At 61.4% G+C, this 16,311-nt stretch overlaps 1 protein-coding gene across 4 annotated transcripts in view; it reads right to left on the bottom strand.

Annotated features, from left to right (window-relative positions):
* Positions 1-16,311, bottom strand: part of LOC140717720 (serine/threonine-protein kinase MARK2-like) — a 92,775-nt gene that overhangs the window by 26,795 nt on the left and 49,669 nt on the right. For all 4 annotated transcript variants that reach the window (XM_073031399.1, XM_073031401.1, XM_073031402.1 and 1 more), the window contains exons 8-10: positions 16,128-16,247; positions 6,323-6,422; positions 6,128-6,240 (exon numbers count right to left, since the gene is read on the bottom strand). In XM_073031399.1, coding sequence (XP_072887500.1) covers positions 6,128-6,240; positions 6,323-6,422; positions 16,128-16,247 — 333 coding nt within the window. The remainder of the gene's footprint in view (positions 1-6,127; positions 6,241-6,322; positions 6,423-16,127; positions 16,248-16,311) is intronic.

Raw genomic sequence — 16,311 nt, 5'->3', positions numbered from 1 at the left:
CCCTGTACATGGTCTATCTCCCTCCATTCCCTGTACATGGTCCATCTCCCTCCATTCCCTGTACATGGTCCATCTCCCTCCATTCCCTGTACATGGTTCATCTCCCTCCATTCCCTGTACATGGTCTATCTCCCTCCATTCCCTGTACATGGTCCATCTCCCATCATTCCCTGTACATGGTTCATCTCTCTCCATTCCCTGTACATGGTCTATCTCCCTCCATTCCCTGTACATGGTTCATCTCCCTCCATTCCCTGTACATGGTCAATCTCCCTCCATTCCCTGTACATGGTCCATCTCCCTCCATTCCCTGTACATGGTCCATCTCCCTCCATTCCCTGTACATGGTCCATCTCCCTCCATTCCCTGCACATGGTCCATCTCCCTCCATTCCCTGTACATGGTCCATCTCCCTCCATTCCCTGCACATGGTCCATCTCCCATCAATGCTGTGCCAACCCCAATTACATTAGTAATCAATGCCCAGCTAAACTAATCCCTTCTGGCTACACAATGTCCATCTCCCTCCATTTCCCTAAACATGGTCCATCTCCCTCCATTCCCTGCACATGGTCCATCTCCCTCCATTCCCTGTACATGGTCCATCTCCCTCCATTCCCTGCACATGGTCCATCTCCCATCAATGCAGTGCCAACCCCAATTACATTAGTAATCAATGCCCAACTAAACTAATCCCTTCTGCCTACACAATGTCCATCTCCCTCCATTTCCGTAAACATGGTCCATCTCCCATCAATGCAGTGCCAACCCCAATTACATTAGTAATCAATGCCCAACTAAACTAATCCCTTCTGCCTACACAATGTCCATCTCCCTCCATTCCCTGCACATGGTCCATCTCCCACCATTCCCTGCACATGGTCCATCTCCCTCCATTCCCTGTACATGGTCCATCTCCCTCCATTCCCTGTACATGGTTCATCTCCCTCCATTCCCTGCACATGATCTATCTCCCACCATTCCCTGCACACGGTTCATCTCCCTCCATTCCCTGCACACGGTTCATCTCCCTCCATTCCCTGTACATGGTTCATCTCCCTCCATTCCCTGCACATGGTCCATCTTCCTCCATTCCCTGTACATGGTCTATCTCCCTCCATTCCCTGTACATGGTCCATCTCCCTCCATTCCCTGTACATGGTCCATCTCCCATCATTCCCTGTACATGGTCTATCTCCCTCCATTCCCTGTACATGGTCTATCTCCCATCATTCCCTGTGCATGGTCTATCTCCCATCATTCCCAGTACATGGTCTATCTCCCTCCATTCCCTGTACATGGTCTATCTCCCTCCATTCCCTGTACATGGTCCATCTCCCTCCATTCCCTGTACATGGTTCATCTCCCTCCATTCCCTGTACATGGTTCATCTCCCTCCATTCCCTGTACATGGTTCATCTCCCTCCATTCCCCTGCACATGGTCTATCTCCCTCCATTCCCTGTACATGGTCCATCTCCCATCATTCCCTGTACATGGTTCATCTCTCTCCATTCCCTGTACATGGTCTATCTCCCTCCATTCCCTGTACATGGTTCATCTCCCTCCATTCCCTGTACATGGTCCATCTCCCTCCATTCCCTGTACATGGTCCATCTCCCTCCATTCCCTGTACATGGTCCATCTCCCTCCATTCCCTGTACATGGTCAATCTCCCTCCATTCCCTGTACATGGTCCATCTCCCTCCATTCCCTGTACATGGTCTATCTCCCTCCATTCCCTGCACATGGTCCATCTCCCTCCATTCCCTGCACATGGTCCATCTCCCTCCATTCCCTGTACATGGTCCATCTCCCTCCATTCCCTGTACATGGTCTATCTCCCATCATTCCCTGTACATGGTCTAACTCCCTCCATTCCCTGCACATGGTCCATCTCCCTCCATTCCCTGTACATGGTCCATCTCCCTCCATTCCCTGTACATGGTCTATCTCCCATCATTCCCTGCACATGGTCCATCTCCCATCATTCCCTGCACATGGTCCATCTCCCATCAATGCAGTGCCAACCCCAATTACATTAGTAATCAATGCCCAACTAAACTAATCCCTTCTGCCTACACAATGTCCATCTCCCTCCATTTCCGTAAACATGGTCCATCTCTCTCCATTCCCTGCACATGGTCCATCTCCCACCATTCCCTGCACATGGTCCATCTCCCTCCATTCCCTGTACATGGTTCATCTCCCTCCATTCCCTGTACATGGTCCATCTCCCTCCATTCCCGGCACATGGTCCATCTCCCATCATTCCCTGCACATGGTCCATCTCCCATCAATGCAGTGCCAACCCCAATTACATTAGTAATCAATGCCCAACTAAACTAATCCCTTCTGCCTACACAATGTCCATCTCCCTCCATTTCCCTAAACATGGTCCATCTCCCATCATTCCCTGCACATGGTCCATATTCCATTATTCCCTGCACATGGTCCGTCTCCCTCCATTCCCTGCACATGGTCCGTCTCCCTCCATTCCCTCCACACGGTCCGTCTCCCTCCATTCCCTGCACACGGTCCGTCTCCCTCCATTCCCTGCTCACTGTCCCTCTCCCTCCATCCCCTCCACACTGTCCATCTCCCTCCATCCCCTCCACACTGTCCATCTCCCTCCATCCCCTCCACACGGTCCCTCTCCCTCCATCCCCTCCACACTGTCCATCTCCCTCCATCCCCTCCACACGGTCCATCTCCCTCCATCCCCTCCACACGGTCCATCTCCCTCCATCCCCTCCACACGGTCCATCTCCCTCCATCCCCTCCACACGGTCCATCTCCCTCCATCCCCTCCACACGGTCCATCTCCCTCCATTCCCTTCACATGGTCCATCTCCCTCCATTCCCTGCACATTCAAGTGTCTAACAGTCTCTTAAACACCTCGATCCTATCTGCCTCCACCACCTCCCCCAGCAGCTCATTCCACACACCCACCACTCCCCATGTGAGAAAAAACTGACCCCTCATGTCTTCTTTAAACTCCCCCCCCCCCCCCCCCCCGCTCACCTTCAATGCACAACGTCTGGTTTTAGATGTTTCATCCCTGGGAGAAAGATCCTTTCTGTCTAGCGGAGTCGAGTCGTTCTCTGATCTTTACTTGCAAGCGTTTCGTCGCCACGAGGAGATATTGTCAGTGTGCACAATCAACAGCGTACTGACGATGTCTCCTCACATGGTGACAAGGAGCTCGCAAGTAACTTATCAAGATCAGTGAACAACTCGACCCAAACATCAACCAAATTCTTTACAACTACCTGTCTACGCTATCTACCTTATAAACCCAGGTCATGCCCTGTCCTCACTGCTAGTATTAGGAGGGAGGTACAGGAGCCTGAAGACACACACTCAGCGATTCAGGAACAGCTTCTTCCCCTCTGCCATCAGGGAGGAGGTACAGGAGCCTGAAGACACACACTCAGCGATTCAGGAACGGCTTCTTCCCCTCTGCCATCAGGGAGGAGGTACAGGAGCCTGAAGACACACACTCAGCGATTCAGGAACAGCTTCTTCCCCTCTGCCATCAGGGAGGAGGTACAGGAGCCTGAAGACACACACTCAACGATTCAGGAACAGCTTCTTCCCCTCTGCCATCAGGGAGGAGGTACAGGAGCCTGAAGACACACACTCAACGATTCAGGAACAGCTTCTTCCCCTCTGCCATCAGGGAGGAGGTACAGGAGCCTGAAGACACACACTCAGCGATTCAGGAACAGCTTCTTCCCCTCCGTCATCAGGGAGGAGGTACAGGAGCCTGAAGACACACACTCAGCGATTCAGGAACAGCTTCTTCCCCTCTGCCATCAGGGAGGAGGTACAGGAGCCTGAAGACACACACTCAGTGATTCAGGAACAGCTTCTTCCCCTCTGCCATCAGGGAGGAGGTACAGGAGCCTGAAGACACACACTCAACGATTCAGGAACAGCTTCTTCCCCTCTGCCATCAGGGAGGAGGTACAGGAGCCTGAAGACACACACTCAACAATTCAGGAACAGCTTCTTCCCCTCTGCCATCAGGGTGGAGGTACAGGAGCCTGAAGGCACACACTCAACGATTCAGGAACAGCTTCTTCCCCTCTGCCATCAGATTTCTGAACGGACATCGAACCCGTGAACACCACCTCACTACTTTTTTATTTTCGTTTTTGATTATTTCATTTTACCACTTACTGTAATTCAGTTTTTTTCTGTATTATGTATTGCATTGTACTGTTACCGCAAAGACAACAAATGTCATGACACATGCCGGTGATATTAAACTTGATTCTGATTATAAACTTCCCTCAAGCATATTTTATTTTTTTGAGAGACACGGCTCGGAGCAGCCACTTCCAGCCCTTCGAGTGGCACTGCCCAGAAACCCACCAATTTAACCCTCGCCTCATCATGGGACTATTTACAGTGACCAATACGTCTTCGGACCGTGGGAGGAATCTGGAGCTCCCGGAGGAAATCCACGCGGTTCACGGGGAGAGAACGTACAAACTTGCTAACAGCGGACACTCACAGCTGGAGTGTGAGGGCAGTGTCTGATTTATTAGCAAAGTACATTCCTAATGTCACCATTTGCTGTCTTGAGAATCATTTACTTGCGGGCATTCACAGAGAAAAAAATAGAATTAATGAAACCTGCAGAAGACTCATAATCCTGAGAGCGCAAGTTGTAAAGGGCCCTCGTAAAGTGAGTGTGTGGGTTGCGGAATCAGTTCAGTGTTGGGGTGAGTGATGTTACCCACACCGGTTCAGGAGCCGGATGGTTGAGGGGTGATAACTGTTCCTGAAGCCGGTGGTGTGGGACGTGAGGCTCATTGTGGTGAGTGACGTTACCCACACCGGTTCAGGATCCGGATGGTTGAGGGGTGAATACTGTTCCTGAAGCCGGTGGTGTGGGACGTGAGGCTCATTGTGGTGAGTGACGTTACCCACACCGGTTCAGGAGCCGGATGGTTGAGGGGTGATAACTGTTCCTGAAGCCGGTGGTGTGGGACCTCAGGCTCATTGTGGTGAGTGATGTTATCCACACCGGTTCAGGATCCGGATGGTTGAGGGGTGATAACTGTTCCTGAAGCCGGTGGTGTGGGACGTGAGGCTCATTGTGGTGAGTGATGTTACCCACACCGGTTCAGGAGCCGGATGGTTGAGGGGTGATAAATGTTCCTGAAGCCGGTGGTGTGGGACCTCAGGCTCATTGTGGTGAGTGATGTTACCCACACCGGTTCAGGAGCCGGATGGTTGAGGGGTGATAAATGTTCCTGAAGCCGGTGGTGTGGGACGTGAGGCTCATTGTGGTGAGTGACGTTACCCACACCGGTTCAGGATCCGGATGGTTGAGGGGTGATAATGTTCCTGAAGCCGGTGGTGTGGGACCTCAGGCTCATTGTGGTGAGTGATGTTACCCACACCGGTTCAGGAGCCGGATGGTTGAGGGGTGATAAATGTTCCTGAAGCCGGTGGTGTGGGACGTGAGGCTCATTGTGGTGAGTGATGTTACCCACACCGGTTCAGGATCCGGATGGTTGAGGGGTGATAATGTTCCTGAAGCCGGTGGTGTGGGACGTGAGGCTCATTGTGGTGAGTGATGTTACCCACACCGGTTCAGGATCCGGATGGTTGAGGGGTGATAATGTTCCTGAAGCCGGTGGTGTGGGACGTGAGGCTCATTGTGGTGAGTGACGTTACCCACACCGGTTCAGGAGCCGGATGGTTGAGGGGTGATAACTGTTCCTGAAGCCGGTGGTGTGGGACCTCAGGCTCATTGTGGTGAGTGATGTTACCCACACCGGTTCAGGAGCCGGATGGTTGAGGGGTGATAACTGTTCCTGAAGCCGGTGGTGTGGGACGTGAGGCTCATTGTGGTGAGTGATGTTACCCACTCCGGTTCAGGATCCGGATGGTTGAGGGGTGATAATGTTCCTGAAGCCGGTGGTGTGGGACGTGAGGCTCCTGTGCCTCCTGCCCGATGGTAGCAGCGAGAAGGGGCACGGCCTGGATGGTGGGGGTCCTTGACGATGGATGCTGCTTTCCTACGGCTCTTTACAGCCCTATCTATCAGCGATGCCACAGTATGGGTCTAGTCCCTGTGTCCTACCGCACCCTTCAGCCGCTGACTTACCTCCGAGGTCTTCCAGCCCAGCAGCAGGTACGTGGCCATGACTTCGTTGTATTTTTGGTTCACTAGGGAGCTGGTGATCTCTTCCCGCGAGTACCCCATGTTAACCATCAGCTCTGTGGCACAGGGAGAGACGCTGTTAGACCGCCTGCAGAGAAGGCTGGCAGCTGGAGGAGAGCAGGCGAGCGGGAGACTCACCTGTCCGCCGGGGATCTTTGTAATCGGGTTCGGGGTCCACGTGGGGCTTCAGCTCATCGTCTTCGTAGCCGACGTTCATCCACCGATCTTTCATGATTTGCTGGACAAGGCAATGGCTAAGGTCAGTTTCACCGGGAGAGACCCCCCATAAAAACCCCTCCCACAGTGTGACACTCCCTCTTCACCGCCCCTCCCTCAGTGTGACGCTCCCTCACCGCCCCTCCCGCAGTGTGGCACTCCCTCCTCACCGCCCCTCCCTCAGTGTGGCGCTCCCTCACCGCCCCTCCCTCAGTGTGACACTCCCTCCTCACCGCCCCTCCCGCAGTGTGGCACTCCCTCCTCACCGCCCCTCCCTCAGTGTGGCGCTCCCTCACCGCCCCTCCCTCAGTGTGACACTCCCTCCTCACCGCCCCTCCAATAGTGTGACACTCCCTCCTCACCGCCCCTCCCGCAGTGTGATGCTCCCTCACCGCCCCTCCCGCAGTGTGACACTCCCTCCTCACCGCACCTCCCGCAGTGTGACACTCCCTCCTCACCGCTCCTCCAATAGTGTGACACTCCCTCCTCACCGTCCCTCCCGCAGTGTGACACTCCCTCCTCACCGCCCCTCCAATAGTGTGACACTCCCTCCTCACCGTCCCTCCCGCAGTGTGACACTCCCTCCTCACCGCCCCTCCCTCAGTGTGGCGCTCCCTCACCGCCCCTCCCTCAGTGTGACACTCCCTCCTCACCGCCCCTCCCGCAGTGTGACACTCCCTCCTCGCCGCCCCTCCAATAGTGTGACACTCCCTCCTCGCCGTCCCTCCCGCAGTGTGACACTCCCTCCTCGCCGCCCCTCCCGCAGTGTGGCACTCCCTCCTCGCCGCCCCTCCAATAGTGTGACACTCCCTCCTCACCACCCTTCCAATAGTGTGACACTCCCTCCTCGCCCCCTCACGCAGTGTGACGCTCCCTCCTCACCGCCCCTCCCGCAGTGTGACGCTCCCTCTTCACCGCCCCTCCCTCAGTGTGACACTCCCTCATCACCGCCCCTCCCTCAGTGTGACACTCCCTCCTCACCGCCCCTCCCGCAGTGTGACACTCCCTCTTCACCGCCCCTCCCTCAGTGTGACACTCCCTCCTCACCGCCCCTCCCGCAGTGTGACACTCCCTCCTCACCGCCCCTCCCGCAGTGTGACACTCCCTCCTCACTGTCCCTCCCTCAGTGTGACCCTCCCTCACCGCCCCTCCCGCAGTGTGACACTCCCTCCTCACTGTCCCTCCCTCAGTGTGACCCTCCCTCACCGCCCCTCCCGCAGTGTGACGCTCCCTCCTCGCCGCCCCTCCCGCAGTGTGGCACTCCCTCCTCGCCGCCCCTCCAATAGTGTGACACTCCCTCCTCACCACCCTTCCAATAGTGTGACACTCCCTCCTCGCCCCCTCACGCAGTGTGACGCTCCCTCCTCACCGCCCCTCCCGCAGTGTGACGCTCCCTCTTCACCGCCCCTCCCTCAGTGTGACACTCCCTCTTCACCGCCCCTCCCTCAGTGTGACACTCCCTCCTCACCGCCCCTCCCGCAGTGTGACACTCCCTCCTCACCGCCCCTCCCGCAGTGTGACACTCCCTCCTCACCGTCCCTCCCTCAGTGTGACACTCCCTCACCGCCCCTCCCGCAGTGTGACACTCCCTCCTCACCGCACCTCCAATAGTGTGACACTCCCTCCTCACCGCTCCTCCCGCATTGTGACACTCCCTCCTCACTGTCCCTCCCTCAGTGTGACACTCCCTCTTCACCGCCCCTCCCGCAGTGTGACACTCCCTCCTCACCGCCCCTCCCGCAGTGTGACACTCCCTCCTCAGTGTCCCTCCCTCAGTGTGACACTCCCTCTTCACCGCCCCTCCCTCGGTGTGACACTCACTCCTCACTGCCCCTCGGTGTGACACTCCCTCCTCGCCGCCCCTCCCTCAGTGTGACACTCACTCCTCACCGCCCCTCCCTCGGTGTGACACTCCCTCTTCACCGCCTCCCTCGGTGTGACACTCCCTCTTCACCGCCCCTCCCTCGGTGTGACACTCCCTCTTCACCGCCCCTCCCTCGGTGTGACACTCACTCCTCGCCGCCCCTCCCTCGGTGTGACGCTCCCTCCTCGCCGCCCCTCCCTCGGTGTGACGCTCCCTCCTCGCCGCCCCTCCCTTGGTGTGACGCTCCCTCCTCGCCGCCCCTCCCTCGGTGTGACGCTCCCTCCTCGCCGCCCCTCCCGCAGTGTGACGCTCCCTCCTCGCAGCCCCTCCCGCAGTGTGACGCTCCCTCCTCGCAGCCCCTCCCGCAGTGTGACGCTCCCTCCTCGCAGCCCCTCCCTCGGTGTGACACTCACTCCTCACCGCCCCTCCCGCAGTGTGACGCTCCCTCCTCACCGCCCCTCCCGCAGTGTGACGCTCCCTCCTCACCGTCCCTCCCGCAGTGTGACACTCCCTCCTCACCGCCCCTCCCGCAGTGTGACGCTCCCTCCTCACCGCCCCTCCAATAGTGTGACACTCCCTCTTCACTGCCCCTCCCTCAGTGTGACACTCCCTCCTCACCGCCCCTCCAATAGTGTGACACTCCCTCCTCGCCGGCCCTCCTACAGTGTGACACTCCCTCCTCACCGCCCCTCCAATAGTGTGACACTCCCTCCTCGCCCCCTCACGCAGTGTGACACTCCCTCTTCACCGCCCCTCCCGCAGTGTGACGCTCACTCCTCACCGCCCCTCCCGCAGTGTGACGCTCCCTCCTCGCCCCCCTCACGCAGTGTGACACTCCCTCCTCACCGCCCCTCCCGCAGTGTGACGCTCCCTCCTCACCGCCCCTCCCGCAGTGTGACGCTCCCTCCTCACAGACCTTCCCTCAGTGAGACGCTCCCTCCTCACCGCCCCTCCCGCAGTGTGACGCTCCCTCCTCACCGCCCCTCCCGCAGTGTGGCACTCCCACCTCGCCCTCTCACGCAGTGTGACACTCCCTCTTCACCGCCCCTCCCGCAGTGTGACGCTCCCTCCTCACCGCCCCTCCCGCAGTGTGGCACTCCCTCCTCGCCCCCTCACGCAGTGTGACACTCCCTCCTCACCGCCCCTCCCTCAGTGTGACGCTCCCTCACCGCCCCTCCCACAGTGTGACGCTCCCTCCTCACCGCCCCTCCAATAGTGAGACACTCCCTCCTCACCGCCCCTCCAATAGTGTGACGCTCCCTCCTCACTGTCCCTCCCGCAGTGTGACACTCCCTCCTCACCGCCCCTCCAATAGTGTGACGCTCCCTCCTCGCCACCCCTCCCGCAGTGTGACGCTCCCTCCTCACCGCCCCTCCAATAGTGTGACGCTCCCTCTTCACCGCCCCTCCCGCAGTGTGACACTCCCTCCTCACCGTCCCTCCCGCAGTGTGACACTCCCTCCTCACCGCCCCTCCAATAGTGTGACACTCCCTCTTCACCGCCCCTCCCTCAGTGTGACACTCCCTCCTCACCGCCCCTCCAATAGTGTGACACTCCCTCCTCGCCGGCCCTCCTACAGTGTGACACTCCCTCCTCACCGCCCCTCCCGCAGTGTGACGCTCACTCCTCACCGCCTCTCCCGCAGTGTGACGCTCACTCCTCGCCCCCTCACGCAGTGTGACTCTCCCTCCTCGCCCCCTCACGCAGTGTGACACTCCCTCCTCACCGCCCCTCCCGCAGTGTGACGCTCCCTCCTCACCGCCTCTCCCGCAGTGTGACGCTCACTCCTCACCGCCTCTCCCGCAGTGTGACTCTCCCTCCTCGCCCCCTCACGCAGTGTGACACTCCCTCCTCACCGCCCCTCCCGCAGTGTGACGCTCACTCCTCACCGCCTCTCCCGCAGTGTGACTCTCCCTCCTCGCCCCCTCACGCAGTGTGACACTCCCTCCTCACCGCCCCTCCCGCAGTGTGACGCTCCCTCCTCACCGCCCCTCCCGCAGTGTGACGCTCCCTCCTCACCGCCCTTCCCTCAGTGAGACGCTCCCTCCTCACCGCCCCTCCCGCAGTGTGACGCTCCCTCCTCACCGCCCCTCCCGCAGTGTGACGCTCCCTCCTCACCGCCCCTCCAATAGTGTGACACTCCCTCTTCACCGCCCCTCCCTCAGTGTGACACTCCCTCCTCACCGCCCCTCCAAGAGTGTGACACTCCCTCCTCGCCGGCCCTCCTACAGTGTGACACTCCCTCCTCACCGCCCCTCCAATAGTGTGACACTCCCTCCTCGCCCCCTCACGCAGTGTGACACTCCCTCTTCACCGCCCCTCCCGCAGTGTGACGCTCCCTCTTCACCGCCCCTCCCGCAGTGTGGCACTCCCTCCTCACCGCCCCTCCCGCAGTGTGGCACTCCCTCCTCGCCCCCTCACGCAGTGTGACACTCCCTCTTCACCGCCCCTCCCGCAGTGTGACGCTCCCTCCTCACCGCCCCTCCCGCAGTGTGGCACTCCCTCCTCACCCCCTCACGTAGTGTGATGCTCCCTCCTCGCCCCCTCACGCAGTGTGACGCTCCCTCCTCACCGCCCCTCCCTCAGTGTGACGCTCCCTCCTCACCGCCCCTCCAATAGTGAGACACTCCCTCTTCACTGTCCCTCCCACAGTGTGACGCTCCCTCCTCACCGTCCCTCCCGCAGTGTGACGCTCCCTCCTCACCGCCCCTCCCTCAGTGTGACGCTCCCTCCTCACCGCCCCTCCCAGTGTGACGCTCCCTCCTCACCGCCCCTCCAATAGTGAGACACTCCCTCCTCACCGCCCCTCCAATAGTGTGACGCTCCCTCCTCACCGTCCCTCCCGCAGTGTGACGCTCCCTCCTCACCGCCCCTCCCGCAGTGTGACACTCCCTCCTCACCGCCCCTCCAATAGTGTGACACTCCCTCTTCACCGCCCCTCCCGCAGTGTGACGCTCCCTCCTCACCGCCCCTCCCGCAGTGTGACGCTCCCTCCTCACCGCCCCTCCAATAGTGTGACGCTCCCTCCTCGCCACCCCTCCCGCAGTGTGACGCTCCCTCCTCACCGCCCCTCCAATAGTGTGACACTCCCTCTTCACCGCCCCTCCCGCAGTGTGACGCTCCCTCCTCACCGCCCCTCCCGCAGTGTGACGCTCCCTCCTCACCGCCCCTCCCGCAGTGTGGCACTCCCACCTCGCCCTCTCACGCAGTGTGACACTCCCTCTTCACCGCCCCTCCCGCAGTGTGACGCTCCCTCCTCACCGCCCCTCCCGCAGTGTGGCACTCCCTCCTCGCCCCCTCACGCAGTGTGACACTCCCTCCTCACCGCCCCTCCCTCAGTGTGACGCTCCCTCACCGCCCCTCCCACAGTGTGACGCTCCCTCCTCACCGCCCCTCCAATAGTGAGACACTCCCTCCTCACCGCCCCTCCAATAGTGTGACGCTCCCTCCTCACTGTCCCTCCCGCAGTGTGACACTCCCTCCTCACCGCCCCTCCAATAGTGTGACGCTCCCTCCTCACCGCCCCTCCAATAGTGTGACACTCCCTCTTCACCGCCCCTCCAATAGTGTGACACTCCCTCCTCACCGCCCCTCCCGCAGTGTGGCACTCCCTCCTCGCCCCCTCACGCAGTGTGACACTCCCTCTTCACTGCCCCTCCCGCAGTGTGACGCTCCCTCCTCACCGCCCCTCCCGCAGTGTGGCACTCCCTCCTCGCCCCCCTCACGCAGTGTGACACTCCCTCTTCACCGCCCCTCCCGCAGTGTGACGCTCCCTCCTCACCGCCCCTCCCGCAGTGTGACGCTCCCTCCTCACCCCCTCACGCAGTGTGACGCTCCCTCCTCGCCCCCTCACGCAGTGTGACGCTCCCTCCTCACCGCCCCTCCCTCAGTGTGACGCTCCCTCACCGCCCCTCCCAGTGTGACGCTCCCTCCTCACCGCCCCTCCAATAGTGAGACGCTCCCTCCTCACCGCCCCTCCAATAGTGTGACGCTCCCTCCTCACTGTCCCTCCCGCAGTGTGACACTCCCTCCTCACCGCCCCTCCAATAGTGTGACGCTCCCTCCTCGCCACCCCTCCCGCAGTGTGACGCTCCCTCCTCACCGCCCCTCCAATAGTGTGACACTCCCTCTTCAACGCCCCTCCCACAGTGTGACACTCCCTCCTCACCGCCCCTCCCTCGGTGTGACGCTCCCTCCTCACCGTCCCTCCCGCAGTGTGACGCTCCCTCCTCACCGCCCCTCCCGCAGTGTGGCACTCCCTCCTCGCCCTCTCACGCAGTGTGACACTCCCTCTTCACCGCCCCTCCCGCAGTGTGACGCTCCCTCCTCACCGCCCCTCCCGCAGTGTGGCACTCCCTCCTCGCCCCCTCACGCAGTGTGACGCTCCCTCCTCACCGCCCCTCCCGCAGTGTGACGCTCCCTCACCGCCCCTCCCACAGTGTGACGCTCCCTCCTCACCGCCCCTCCCGCAGTGTGACGCTCCCTCCTCACCGCCCCTCCCGCAGTGAGACGCTCCCTCCTCGCCGCCCCTCCCTCAGTGTGACGCTCCCTCCTCACCGCCCCTCCCGCAGTGTTGCACTCCCTCCTCGCCCTCTCACGCAGTGTGACACTCCCTCTTCACCGCCCCTCCCGCAGTGTGACGCTCCCTCCTCACCGCCCCTCCCGCAGTGTGGCACTCCCTCCTCGCCCCCTCACGCAGTGTGACGCTCCCTCCTCACCGCCCCTCCCTCAGTGTGACGCTCCCTCACCGCCCCTCCCACAGTGTGACGCTCCCTCCTCACCGCCCCTCCAATAGTGAGACACTCCCTCCTCACCGCCCCTCCAATAGTGTGACGCTCCCTCCTCACTGTCCCCCCCCGCAGTGTGACACTCCCTCCTCACCGCCCCTCCAATAGTGTGACGCTCCCTCCTCGCCACCCCTCCCGCAGTGTGACGCTCCCTCCTCACCGCCCCTCCAATAGTGTGACACACCCTCTTCACCGCCCCTCCCGCAGTGTGACGCTCCCTCCTCACCGCCCCTCCCGCAGTGTGGCACTCCCACCTCGCCGGCCGTCCTACAGTGTGACACTCCCTCCTCACCCCCTCACGCAGTGTGACACTCCCTCTTCACCGCCCCTCCCGCAGTGTGACGCTCCCTCCTCACCGCCCCTCCCGCAGTGTGGCACTCCCTCCTCGCCCCCTCACGCAGTGTGACACTCCCTCCTCACCGCCCCTCCCGCAGTGTGACGCTCCCTCCTCACCGCCCCTCCCGCGGTGTGACGCTCCCTCCTCACCGCCCCTCCCGCAGTGTGGCACTCCCTCCTCACCCCCTCACGCAGTGTGACGCTCCCTCCTCGCCCCCTCACGCAGTGTGACGCTCCCTCCTCACCGCCCCTCCCTCAGTGTGTCGCTCCCTCACCGCCCCTCCCAGTGTGACGCTCCCTCCTCACCGCCCCTCCAATAGTGAGACACTCCCTCCTCACCGCCCCTCCAATAGTGTGACGCTCCCTCCTCACTGTCCCTCCCGCAGTGTGACACTCCCTCCTCACCGCCCCTCCAATAGTGTGACGCTCCCTCCTCGCCACCCCTCCCGCAGTGTGACGCTCCCTCCTCACCGCCCCTCCAATAGTGTGGCACTCCCTCCTCGCCCCCTCACGCAGTGTGACACTCCCACTTCACCGCCCCTCCCGCAGTGTGACGCTCCCTCCTCGCCCTCTCACGCAGTGTGGCACTCCCTCCTCGCCCCCTCCCGCAGTGTGACACTCCCTCTTCACCGCCCCTCCCGCAGTGTGACGCTCCCTCCTCACCGCCCCTCCCGCAGTGTGGCACTCCCTCCTCGCCCCCTCACGCAGTGTGACGCTCCCTCCTCACCGCCCCTCCCTCAGTGTGACGCTCCCTCACCGCCCCTCCCACAGTGTGACGCTCCCTCCTCACCGCCCCTCCAATAGTGAGACACTCCCTCTTCACTGTCCCTCCCGCAGTGTGACACTCCCTCCTCACCGCCCCTCCAATAGTGTGACGCTCCCTCCTCGCCACCCCTCCCGCAGTGTGACGCTCCCTCCTCACCGCCCCTCCAATAGTGTGACACTCCCTCCTCACCGCCCCTCCCGCAGTGTGGCACTCCCTCCTCACCCCCTCACGCAGTGTGACGCTCCCTCCTCACCGCCCCTCCCTCAGTGTGACGCTCCCTCACCGCCCCTCCCACAGTGTGACGCTCCCTCCTCACCGCCCCTCCAATAGTGAGACGCTCCCTCCTCACCGCCCCTCACGCAGTGTGACACTCCCTCCTCACCGCCCCTCCCGCAGTGTGACACTCCCTCCTCACCGCCCCTCCAATAGTGTGACACTCCCTCCTCACCGCCCCTCCCGCAGTGTGACGCTCCCTCCTCACCGTCCCTCCCTCAGTGTGACGCTCCCTCTTCACCGCCCCTCCCTCACCGTCCCTCCCGCAGTGTGACGCTCCCTCCTCACCGTCCCTCCCTCAGTGTGACGCTCCCTCTTCACCGCCCCTCACGCAGTGTGACACTCCCTCTTCACCGCCCCTCCCACAGTGTGACGCTCCCTCCTCACCGCCCCTCCCGCAGTGTGACGCTCCCTCCTCACCGCCCCTCCAATAGTGTGACACTCCCTCCTCACCGCCCCTCCCGCAGTGTGGCACTCCCTCCTCACCCCCTCACGCAGTGTGACGCTCCCTCCTCACCGCCCCTCCCTCAGTGTGACGCTCCCTCTTCACCGCCCCTCCCTCACTGTCCCTCCCGCAGTGTGACGCTCCCTCCTCACCGTCCCTCCCTCAGTGTGACGCTCCCTCTTCACCGCCCCTCACGCAGTGTGACACTCCCTCTTCACCGCCCCTCCCACAGTGTGACGCTCCCTCCTCACAGCCCCTCCCACAGTGTGACACTCCCTCCTCACCGCCCCTCCCGCAGTGTGACACTCCCTCTTCACCGCCCCTCCCGCAGTGTGACACTCCCTCTTCACCGCCCCTCCCACAGTGTGACGCTCCCTCCTCACCGCCCCTCCCACAGTGTGACGCTCCCTCTTCACCGCCCCTCCCGCAGTGTGACGCTCCCTCCTCACCGCCCCTCCCGCAGTGTGACGCTCCCTCCTCACCGCCCCTCCCACAGTGTGACACTCCCTCCTCACGGCCCCTCCCGCAGTGTGACAGTCCCTCTTCACCGCCCCTCCCGCAGTGTGACGCTCCCTCCTCACCGCCCCTCCCACAGTGTGACACTCCCTCCTCACCGCCCCTCCCACAGTGTGACACTCCCTCCTCACCGCCCCTCCCGCAGTGTGACAGTCCCTCTTCGCCACCCCTCCCGCAGTGTGACGCTCCCTCCTCACCGCCCCTCCAATAGTGTGACGCTCCCTCCTCGCCACCCCTCCCGCAGTGTGACACTCCCTCCTCACTGTCCCTCCCGCAGTGTGACACTCCCTCCTCACTGTCCCTCCCGCAGTGTGACACTCCCTCCTCACTGTCCCTCCCGCAGTGTGACACTCCCTCCTCACCGCCCCTCCCGCAGTGTGACACTCCCTCCTCACCGCCCCTCCCTCAGTGTGACACTCCCTCCTCACCGCCCCTCCCGCAGTGTGGCACTCCCTCCTCACCGCCCCTCCCACAGTGTGACACTCCCTCCTCACCGCCCCTCCCACAGTGTGACAGTCCCTCTTCACCGCCCCTCCCTCTGCTCAGCACTCCCCCCCACCTACTAGCCCACGCCTCTCCCCAAGACAGTCGGCTCCGTTCTGGTCTCTCCCCCCGCCTCCCCATCCTGGAGGTTTTCGGTGTACAGGAGGCCACACCGTTTCTGACAGATCTCACTCGTGCCAGGCGATTCCACATGGCGTGGCTTATGGGAGCTCGCCACTGACGCCCGTCAGGCTCACCTCTAAGTTGCCTCGTTTGGCAGGGTTTAGTACCAGGAATTTCTTGAGTAAGTTTTCACAGTCTGTGGACATGTAGAAGGGGATTCGATATTTGCCTCTCAGCACTCTCTCCCGGAGTTCCTGCAGACACATCAACAGCAGATATAAATGCGTCTTTTTTCAGTGGTCGTACGTTAATTCCCTT

Source organism: Hemitrygon akajei, chromosome 28, assembly GCF_048418815.1.
Source record: "Hemitrygon akajei chromosome 28, sHemAka1.3, whole genome shotgun sequence".
Lineage (NCBI taxonomy): Eukaryota > Metazoa > Chordata > Chondrichthyes > Myliobatiformes > Dasyatidae > Hemitrygon > Hemitrygon akajei.
The sequence above is the reverse complement of the archived record's forward strand: the minus strand, read 5'-3'. Positions and strand labels throughout refer to the sequence as shown.